General features: G+C 41.0%; 1 protein-coding gene across 2 annotated transcripts in view; it reads right to left on the reverse strand.

Annotated features, from left to right (window-relative positions):
* The window catches only part of SDAD1 (SDA1 domain containing 1), a 30,364-nt gene extending 19,707 nt beyond the window's left edge, over nucleotides 1-10,657 (reverse strand). The window contains exons 1-6 of one of the 2 annotated variants that reach the window (XM_004009922.6): nucleotides 10,473-10,657; nucleotides 6,057-6,161; nucleotides 5,473-5,571; nucleotides 2,785-2,895; nucleotides 693-764; nucleotides 504-604 (exon numbers count right to left, since the gene is read on the reverse strand). In XM_004009922.6, the coding sequence (XP_004009971.1) occupies nucleotides 504-604; nucleotides 693-764; nucleotides 2,785-2,895; nucleotides 5,473-5,571; nucleotides 6,057-6,161; nucleotides 10,473-10,562 (578 nt within the window). In that variant the 5' untranslated portion in view covers nucleotides 10,563-10,657. Of the gene's footprint in view, nucleotides 1-503; nucleotides 605-692; nucleotides 765-2,784; nucleotides 2,896-5,472; nucleotides 5,645-6,056; nucleotides 6,165-10,472 lie in introns of those variants that run through there. The other variant, XM_060417250.1, reaches the window with a different exon arrangement.
* Nucleotides 10,658-11,608: the final 951 nt, after the last annotated feature.

Here is an 11,608-nt window from a genome sequence, read left to right on the forward strand (position 1 = left end):
TTTATACTTAAAAAAAAAATTAACGAATAAGAAAAGCAAAAGACATGAATTGGGGGCACTGTACCAACAAGCTGAAGTTTATAAAACATGATAATTTAAGTATAGAGGATAAAGTGATTTGAAAATCTTCTCAGAGGCAGAGTAGGAAGAGCCTAGACAGACCAGGGTTTGAATTTTAACTCTACCTTTTATGCGCTACTACACTTAAGCACATTGTGAAGATACAGGTCTCATTACCTATAAGATGGGAATAATCCCAGATAAGCTACATTACACTGTTCTGCAGGTTGAACAGGTTAAGGCATAGTGCAGGTGCTCAAGAAATGGTAGCCAGTGTTATTATTAGTCATTTGGATTGCCTCTGTATTTTTACTTCCAACTTAATCTATATCAGTGATGTATTAAAGACCTCAAAATCAAAGAAATATATTTGTGTATACGTTCTGTGGTAATTACAGATGTATAGAAGCCTATTTGTCAAGAGATAAGTACATATATATTACCAGATGTTTCTTCTGTAGAGTTCAATCATGACATCCAAAGATATTTTGGCTGCAGTTGCATTGCTATCTCTTAACATGGTATACATGAAATTCTGCAATACCTGAAGGAAAAGTGGATTAAGGCGGCTTAATATATTGCACAATACTGCAGTACAATGCTGCAAACATGGAAAACAGAAGGGTACTTACTATATTCACTTTATTGTTCTTATGTTTTGCATTTATATTCTTGATATCAGTCACAATATGAGTGTATAAAGTCTGTGGAAAAGAAACAAAACATGCACAGTAACTGACATTTCTAATCTCACTTTATTTGGAGAGAAATACAAATGTACAAGAGGATTTTAGCTTACCTGTTTTTCCTTCTATCACAAAAGAGACCAAAAACAAACAAAACAAAAAAAGCAGCTAAAGGAAAGGTTAAATATAGAGTTACATGACCAACAAATCCATTCCTGGTTAAATTCCCAAGAGATGTGAAAATATATTTCCAATGTTCACGCAAATATTCATAGTAGCATTATTCCCAACAGCCAGAAAATGAAAACAACATAAATGTTCATTAACTGATGAGTGAATAAACAGCAAGTGGTATAACCAGACAATGAAACATTATTTGGCAACAAAAAGGAATGAGGTGCTGACACAAGCTACAACATGGAGGTACTCTGAAACATTATGCTGAGTGAAAGAAGTCAGTCATAAAAAGCCCACATTATATGACTCCATTTATAAGAAACATGCAGAGTAGAGTAGGCAAATTTATAGAGACCAAAAGTATACTGGTGGTAGCCTAGGGCTGGGATAGATGGGAGGATAGATGGGAGGATGGGAGTGACTGCTAATGGGTATGAGGTTTAAGGAGGTTATGATGTTCTAAAATTGACTGTGGTGATGGTTGCAAAACTCTGTGAAGGTACTAAACACCAATGAATTGCACACTTTAAATGGATGAACTATATGTGAATTATATTATCTCAATAAAATATTTTTTTTTAAACGGGAAAGTTACTCCCCTCAGTTCAGTTGCTCAGTCGTGTCTGACTCTTTGCGACCCCATGAATCGCAGCACGCCAGGCCTCCCTGTCCATCACCAACTCCTGGAGTTCACCCAAACTCATGTGAATTGAGTCAGTGATGCCATCCAGCCATCTCATCCTCTGTTGTCCCCTTCTCCTCCTGCCCCCAGTCCTTCCCAGCATCAGAGTCTTTTCCAATGAATCAGCTCTTTGCATGAGGTGGCCAAAGTATTGGAGTTTCAGCCTCAGCATCAGTCCTTCCAATGAACACCCAGGATTGGTCTCCTTTAGGATGGACTGGTTGGATCTCCTTGCAGTCCATGGGACTCTCAAGAGTCTTCCCCAGCACCACAGTTCAAAAGCATCAATTCTTCGGTGCTCAGCTTTCTTTACAGTCCAACTCTCACATCCATACATGACCACTGGAAAAACCATAGCCTTGACTAGACGGACCTTTGTTGGCAAAGTAATATCTCCGCTTTTTAATATGCTATCTAGATTGGTCATAACCTTCCAAGGAGTAAGCATCTTTTAATTTCATGGCTGCAATCACCATCTGAAGTGATTCTGGAGCCCAGAAAAATAAAGTTACTCCCTTAAATGCATGCAAATATTGGTACCCAAAATATGGACCATTTTTATTCCACAAGTTAGATCAAGAAGTATAATTGCTAAAATCAAATAAATACAGCCTCTTAACACTTTGAAAAAAAATTTAAGTTAATGAATGTAAACTTTAGTTTCTCTTTCTGAAAATTCACAAACCTTCAGCTCCTGGTCTTACTTATATATAAAGTCACATAAAGTCACAGGGAGATACAAATAACAAAAAAGGTCAGGTTTAGCTTGTCAGTACCGTGCAGTGGAGAAGGGACTGGGTTCTATAGCTAGGCTGCCTGGCTTTATGCTCCTACAGGAGCAGTGTGACACTGGGCACGTTACTCTCTCTCTCTGTGCCTCAAATTTTTCATCTGTGAAATAATAACAATAATAAGCCCTATCTCATAGCACTTTGTGAGTAAAAAAAATATGTAAAATGCTCTGAAAATGGTAACTCAGCAAAAAGTAAACAATGAACATTAGCTATTACCACTATATTGCCCTGTACACAATGCTCAATTTTTTCCTATTAAAATTATTTCTTAGCTGTTTCCAGTGATACAAAGCCTCAAGAATTCAAGAGACTCCAAACTCTGTAAGTTTTATGTCACTGCAAGGAAAAATGACATATGGGGGTAGGGAGTGGTTTTGTTCTTTACCTTTCGCAGAAGCTTATCATGGCAACGTAGAAGTTCAAAGAAGAGTTCCAGCAAACTTGATGGATTGATGAGATTCTTATTTCTCAGCAAGATCAAAGCTTTGCAAAATGTCTCAGGAAGGAAAAAAAAACATACTATAAGACAATGATAAAGATGACAAAATGGAGGAGGAACATCCCCAAACCTCTTAATATCTTCTACTAACTAGGTGTTATTCCAGGCATTGAAACAGAACAGAAAGTCTCTGCCCTTGTAGATCTTATGCTGGGGGTGGAGCAGAAGAGGGGACCGACAAGCAAGTTAGCATATAAACAGGTGAACCTCAGGAAGGAAATAAAACAGGCAGGTATAATTACTACACAGTGACTGAGGGAGGGCTCCTTTACACAGGAGGTCAAGGAAGTATCAAGATAAAATGCTAGTGATTAGTGAATCCACAGCCATAAGAAAGGTGGGTAACAATTACTAAACACTAAACTGGAATAATCAATCTGAAATTGTGATCTTACAAGGCATTTTTTTTTTTGGAAGTATCGTTAGCAGTAAGAACAGCCCAATGGCAGTTGTAGCACTCTCACCACCAACTTCCATGAGTACCTTTAACCCCCTGAATTTTGACCTCTAATACAATTCTCCATTAGATGGAACAAGTGATCCTTGGCGAATAGTTGATTTCAAGTCTTGGGGCCGACAAAACAGTGAGAAAAGATTTGGAACTATTTCTGCCAGAATGCAAGGATGCTTTCAAACACATCATGGGCATTGTTAAAAGGAATGGCCAGGTTGTGACCATTTGAACCTTAAAAAGGCTGTTTCATAGAAGTAGATGCTCTAAGTCATCTCTTTCTCTTCTACACACTAATCTCTCTGACTCCTTTCATATTTCTTCTAGTCTTAGTAAATTATATGACAAATATATGTGTCAAATATATGTGACAAATATATGTGACATATGATCTATTTGTCACATATATATGTGACAAATTATATGTGTCAAAGATAGAGAAATATAAATTTTATTAACTATGTAAATGTTATTTAAAAATAACAATAAATAAATAATAAACCATGATTTTATTAAGTAAGTAAATGTTAATATACATGAGTATTTTGTTTCTTCCACTAAAAAACACAGTTGTTTATATCTATACAAGCAAGAAGGGGTGAACACAAATTTGGGAATGATTCAAAAAGTCCTGGAAAAATAGCAAATAGGCTTGGAAGAAAAAGTCCAGGAGTTGAAAAGGATTGGTGGTTATCACTACAGCTAATTAAAAACAGGATTCACCATTGTGTTCTAATGATTCCTCTAAAGAGGAATGCTAATTATACTGATTCAATCCCTTGTTTCCTAGCAATCTCCTAATTATTTTTCAAAACCTACTAATCATCATAAAACACTACAAAGAAATAATACACACATTTATTTAATAATGCCTGCAGATCAATTTGGTTGGATACTGTTAGCACACAAAACAAAGAAAACCTAATTACTTGGAAAGACAGTAAGTCTCTACACTCAAAATCTGTATGGCCCACAAGGACTTGAAAAATCGATGACATGAGTAAAAGGCTTGCATAATGGTTCAAGTCTGAAGCTTCTCAGGCTTTGCTGAGATGGTATGCTTTTTCTTTGGGGCCTAACCAAATTAAGATAATCCTGGAGATGTATAAAAACAGAATTACAGAAAGCTTGGGAAAGTGAAAGAATAAGAAACAAAGTTGAATCTACAGACAGCATTTTTATAAGCTTTGGTAAAGGATATTAGTATGTTTTATGATGATAATTTTTGTGTAAGTTCTACCAGCTGTAAAGATGTTTGAAAAGTTGATGTATGATATTTAAATAATGCCTCTGACTGGGTTCCCTAGCATCAGAGTACAATTCATTACAGAGGTTTGTCTAATGTGTGCTCTTTTCTAGAAGGGAAGGAAAGAAAGCAGAAGGCAGAGAAAAGCTGGGCAAGGATGTCTCTGTGGCTGGAGACAAGCTTTAGTTTGATTACAGAGAAGCCCTGGAGTTGGATCCACCCTGTGGAAAGGGCTGGGCTTTTGAACCTCTGGGTTAGTCAGACATCACCTGTGGGCTGGAAGGGCCACCCCTCAGGGGCTGGGGCTCCTATTTAGCTGAAGACAGTGCTCTAGAGAAAGGGCAGCTGGGCGCCTTTACACCTGACATTCTCCGCAGGTGGGAGCACTGGCCAGGTAAAAGGGACCCAATGCCAGTCACCCAGGTAACAGTGTTTAAAAATGCACAACCTGGCTACTTAATGGAGAAATGTCTCAATTCAGCTTTATAAAAACTGTAAGTTGTAATTAGGGTTCTTCATGCATATGAGATTTGAATGACTAAGAGGAATCCCCTACTCAAAACAGGGAAAAGAACATCCTGGCAGGGTTAGCAGGCTGCCAGAACAGAGAGCTCAGAGGGGAGTGCAGCAGAAAAGGAGATGAGGTCAGAAATACAGGCAGGAAGCAGATCATGAAAGGATTTACAGGCTAAGTTAGTAAGTTTGAGTTGTTTTCTCTGTAAACGAGAAGCACAGAAGAATTTTAACCAACGGGTGACACACTGACCAACGGTTTAGAAAGATGTTTAGATGACAGACGGTTCTCATTTCAATATCCATACATATTATACACACACATAACCACAGCACAATTTATCAACCCAAGTACTGGTCCTACCATTCGGAGATCTGGATCCAAGACAGTGTGGTTGTAGGACAGAAGATCTTTCAGCTCTTGAGGAAAGTTACTTAAATGTTCCGGATAACAGTGACTAATCTGTAACAAAGCAAAGGCTCTTCTGAAGTTTTCCTTTCTCTCCTATAATTCATATGCACAGATTAAGGATGTTCTGCAAAAGGAGAGTAAAAGGCTGTTTCATAGAAGTAGATGCTCTAAGTCATCTCTTTCTCTTCTACACACTAATCTCTCTGACTCCTTTCATATTTCTTCTAGTCTTAGTAAATTATATGACATGACTCAGAATCCACTTTTATGATGAATTTGAAGAAAACAAATAGTTTGAAAGCTTTTTTTTGCTCTGGTTGGTTCTGTGAAAAGTTCTAGTGAAATCCTCCAACTTAACATAGGAAAAAAATAATTTGCAAATATCTGCGAAAAGGGAAAGTTAAAAAAAAATTTTTTTTAAATTAGGCTTCCACTTACAAATGGAATGAGATTGTGTGTAAGTGAGAAAATATGCTGCAAGCTGTGTGTAACAACTAGTCTGTGATTTACTCCCCACCCCTGAAAAAAAATCTTACCTGAGCCATAAACATCACCAGCTCTGCCAGTTCTTTGCTGGGTTTATTTGGTTGTAATTTGAAAATCTCCACATTGGATTTGTAGTGATTATACTGCTGTAGAAACTGTAAAAAAATAAAATTTAAATTGGTCACCTTCTATTACAAGACTTTCTCAGTACAGAATAAAAAAGTTACTTAGAAATCTTTGAGAGTGGCATTGAGAAAAAGATGTAGTAAAGGTATGTAAAAACACTGTTTTCCTTTATCAGTATTCTTCAAGACGAGTTTTGAAAAATCTGTGCACATCACAGGTAATTTAAAGACCCGTTCCCTTACCATTAGAAATCTAGGTATAAAGGTACGAAGAACAGCGACACCGAGTCAAAGACTCAGATCTGGCTCTATACTGCCATTTACTATCTAAATGGTCCTCTATCGTATTGTCTATGATATGCAGCCCCAATACCTGCAAAAATATATGAATCAGAAAATGGGCAATAAAGTGTAAGAATTATACCTCAAGTACACAAAGCTCTCCAGTCAAAATTTCCTTCTCCCTTTAAATAATAATTATGATTTTACCCTGGAGTTCTAGATAAGATGTGTTAACAGGCAAAAGCAATAGACACACAGAAATAATACTGATAATAGCTCCCCTTTATTCAGTACTTGCTTGTGCCAAACTCATCATGTTCATTACTTCATTTAATTACGTTTAATCCTAATAACAAACCAATAATCCAATGCTGGAACTCCCAAACTGTCAGTTCTATGCCCTACACCCACTTTTCATGCCTAGGTCACGGCTTCAAACTATGTGTGTTTCTGTGAGATAGAGAGAGGGAGAGAATGGAGAAGATGGGGACGGGAAGCGGAGGGGAGAGAGAGGGACACTTAGAAACAGAATGAATATTTCTTTATATTACCACCCCTGACTGCTTCAGTGAACTCCAAATTCAAGTATCCAATTGCCAGTTGAGCTGTCTAACAGACATCTTAAACTTAGCTTGGGCAAAAAACAAGACCCCTGATTTCCCTCCAAAACTGCTAGGCCTCCAGTTTTCTCCAAGAGTAGGAATCAAAGAGGGAGACCTGCAGTCCCTACGTGCTTCAGTCAACACCCTACTTCTCTTAACTCCACAATGCCACTGACAAGTGAAGAGAGGGCCCCATTACTCAGAGTGCTCCTGGCAAGATCCTTATCCCACTTGTTCCCCTAGATGACTAGAAAACAACTTAATTAAAAAGGCATTTTTATCTGTATAGCTTACTACCATAGTCCCAGTACCTAGTACACAATAGGTACCAAATAGTATTTGTCAAATACTCAGACACAGAAATAAAAATACCTGAATCATTCTTCCTTCCTTTTTCCTTATCCCCCATGTCCACTCCACCTGGAAGTTCTACTAGGCTCCATTTCCATGAGAGCTAGTCTCAATCTGTTCACTTCTCTCCACTTCTGTTGATAATTCCAGTGGTACCAACAACCCTCACGTAGGCCATTCTGACAGCTATTACATTAGTTATCCTGCTTGCAGTCTTGCTGCTCTACAACCTATAACCTCCAGAGTAAATTTTTAATAACATAAATCAGATCATGTCACACCTCTGCTTAAAACTCTTCAATGGTTCCCTAACACACCAAGAGTAAAATCTTAACTCTTTACCATGTTTTTAAGGGCCCCACATGACCCAATCTCTGTCTGCCTGCATTTCCCAGGTCATATTACACTACCCTTGTCTGTGCTCACTACATGTTAGCAACACCGGCTGCCTCTCTATCTCTTCTCCACTGAGAGCTTCTACACTTCCTATTCTCCCTATCTAGAATGCTCTTGATCTGTCTCAATATCACAGCAGTAAAGCCTTTCCTGTTTATGGCAGCCAAATCAACAGCCTCCAATCCTAACATATTCATATCCAGTTTTACTTTCTCCATAACTCTTACGACTCTATGTCTTCCATCATTAGAATATAAATCCAAGAGAAGAAGGCTCTCATATCTTATTTATCATTGCATCCCGAGTGCTTGGTGGTGGTGACTGAGTTGGTAAGTCGTATCTGACTTTCTGCAACCCTATGGCCTGCAGTGTGCCAGGCTCCTGGAAATTAGAATTTTCCAGGCAAGAATACTGGAGTGGGTTGCCATTTCCTTTTCCAGGGGATATTCCCAACCCGGGGATCAAACCTGTTTCTTGGGTCTCCTGCTTGGTGGGTGGATTCTTTACCACTGAGCCACCTGGGAAGCCCAGTACCCTGAGTGTTTAGAATTATAAATACTAGCACACAGGAGATACAATATGTGTGAATTTGTATAAGAATTTCTTAAGGGAACAGATGAGTAATCCTCTGAGGTAGGTATTACCTCTTTGCACATTAAAATACACATAGGCTCAGGTGGTTAAATCTCTGGTTATACAACTGGTCAATAGTAGGCCCAGAGTCAGAGAAGGCAATGGCAACCCACTGCAGTACTCTTGCCTGGAAAATCCCATGGATGGAGGAGCCTGGTAGGCTGCAATCCATGGGGTCACTAAGAGTCGGACACAAGTGAGCAACTTCACTTTTACTTTTCACTTTCATGCATTGGAGAAGGAAATGGCAACCCACTCCAGTGTTCTTGCCTGGAGAATCCCAGGGACGGGGGAGCCTGGTGGGCTGCCGTTTATGGGGTCGCACAGAGTCGGACACGACTGAAGCGACTTAGCAGCAGCAGGCCCAGAGTACGGAGTTAGTGCTGAAACCAGTGCTTTTAAATACAGCATTGTATAGACTCTCAACTGTGCTTTGTCTAATGGTTTATTCTGGGCTGTGCTTAGTCGCTCAGTCACGTCTGATTCTTTGCAACCCCGTGTACTGTAACCCACCAGGCTCCTCTGTATATGGGGATTCTCCAGGTAAGAATACTGGCGTGGGTTGCCATGCCCTCCTCCAGGGGATCTTCCCAACATAGGGAAGATCAAACCCAGGTCTCCCACATTACAGGTGGATTCTTTACAGTTCGAACCACCAGGGAAGCCCAAGAATACTGGAGTGGGTAGCCTATCCCTTCTCCAGGGAAACTTCTCCACCCAGAAATCAAACCAGGGTCTCTTGCACTGCAGGCGGATTCTTTACCAGCTGAGCTACTGTGGAAGCCTCTAAAGTTTACGCTGCTTTACACATCTCAAATCCTCACCTACATTACTTAACTTCTTGTATTTGTTCCTAACTCTTTATTTCCACTTCCTTGAATCTTTCAAAAGGCTCTCTCTGCCGGTGATCTAAACCACTGAGACTGCTATATGTGCTGCAGTCCATGGCATCACAAAGTTGGATTCCACTTAACCACTGAACAACAACAACAACAGTTCACAAATACTTCCATGTGAAAATCCAGAGGAGGAGGGGAAATGAGAAGGGCAATCAAAAGATGAATAATTATGTTAGCCATTTGCACAAATAATTGCAGCAGATACCTGTTTAATGTCTGTCAGATAAATGGGTGTTTGAAGAAAGCACTTGCCAAATTAATATCAAAATCATCACTTTCATTTTGTCACTCCTCAGCTCAAAACACGCGTAATGTTCACAGTTTGTATGAGGTCAGTATACAAAGCCCCTCAGTCTGGATCTAATCTCTAATTTTCAACCTTGTCTTTTCCCCACTTAAATTCTGACATCCAGGTATTGCCAGTTTCTGATGAGGTTGAATCTGGTTTTAAATATATATACCAAGCTAGAAAAGACCCTGATGCTGGGAAAGATTGAAAGCAGGAGAAGGGAACAACAGGATGAGATGGTTGGATGGCATCACCGACTCAATGGACATGAGTTTGAGCAAGCTCCGGGAGATGATGGACAGGGAAGCCTGGCATGGTGGAATACATGGGTTAGCAAAGCGTGGACACGGCTGAACGACTAACACCACCACACCAAGCAAGCTCCTGTGTCTCTCCCGTAGAATTGAGAATCCGCCCCCTTCCCAACAGAGTCCCTGGCACAGAACGCCGGCTCCCGTAAACAGACTTAGAGCGAAAGTATTCTAACAAAACTTTCATCAAGTGTTAACGACTAATTCAATTTAGGGGTTTCAGAAAACAAAAGGCTTGAGAAAGTTGTCTAGCAGTCGGAGGTTAGGGGGCGAACCATTTGTCTCTCCACCTCAATAAGGTCCGGAGATAAGGTAAAATGAGAAATGAGGTTTTAAAAAAGGTGTTTCCGTGGCAGCGGGGTCTACCGAGCAAGCAGAAAATCCCAACAGGCAGCAGATTTCAAGAGGTGGGAAAAGAACCCTGAGCCATGTCTCTCCCTTAACCTCTTTTCTCCTCGCGGGGAACCCCTAACTTAAGAGACGAACACGCGGCGAGCCAGAATCCCAGCTACATCCTACGCCTCGTTATAGCCAGCGTCTCAACCCAGGTTTCCAGCGTCACCGCGCCGCGTTCCTACCTCCTCCACGTAGGCCGGCGGGTCCCGCTTGATCAGATTCTGTAACTGCGGAAGGTTGCTGGGCAGCTTGTTATTGTTTCTGCTAGACATGTTGGCTGCTGACTGGCTCCGCGACGAGCAGTTTCAAGAAAACCCAGAACGCCGGCAACTTCCAACCGTCTCAAGCGGCGGTTCGGAGTCGTGCTTCCGTGTATGACCGGAAACAGCACATGGGTAGCTCGGCGGGCGGCGCCATCTTGGTTCTTAAAGCGAGCTTAACTACGGGAACCTCAAAGTGTCAAACTTACTCTCGCGGTTTACTGATCCCCGCCCCCCCACCCCGCCCCCGCTCCCTCGGCCAACTGCTGCTACCTAGCGTTGTTGAAATAATCTGAAATGCGAAGACTCCCCCCACCACACACACAATAGTCTATTTCACTATCCCGACATTATCTCATGAAACAGACAAATGAAAATTAAGTTGCCAAAACAAACCTTCACAGCCTAAAGTTTTAAAGAAAGCTGAGAGCCGAAAAATTGATGCTTTTCAACAAAGCTGTTGGAGAAGACTCTTGAGAGTCCCTTGGACTGAAAGGAGATCAAACCAGTCCATCCTAAAGGAAATCAGCCCTGAATATTCATTGGAAGGACTGATGCTGAAGCTGAAACTCCAATACTTTGGCCACCTGGTGCGAAGGGACTCATTGGAAAAGATCCTGATGCTGGGAAAGACTGAAAGCGGGAGAAGGGGACGACAGAGGATGAGATGGTTGGATGGCTTTACCCACTCGATGGACATGAGTTTGAGTAAACTCTGGGAATTGGTGATGGATAGGGAAGCCTGGCGTGCTGCAGTCCATGGGGTCGCAAAGAGTCGGACAAGACTGAGCTACTGAACTGAACTGAACTGAAAGTTAGAAGCGAAGTGTCGATGGGGCGTAGATGGGTGAATGCGAGCTAAGTCGCTTCAGTCGTGTCCGACTCTGCGACCCTATGAACCGTAGCCCGTCAGGCTCCTCTGTCCATGGGATTTTCCAGGCAAGAATACTGGAATGGGTTGCCATTTCCTTCTCCAGGGCTCTTTTCCACCCAGGGCTTTTCTCTACCCTGGGATCTAACCCGCATTACCTGCATCTCGTGTATTGGCAGGCAGATTC

This window comes from Ovis aries, chromosome 6 (assembly GCF_016772045.2).
Source record: "Ovis aries strain OAR_USU_Benz2616 breed Rambouillet chromosome 6, ARS-UI_Ramb_v3.0, whole genome shotgun sequence".
Classification (NCBI taxonomy): Eukaryota; Metazoa; Chordata; class Mammalia; order Artiodactyla; family Bovidae; genus Ovis; species Ovis aries.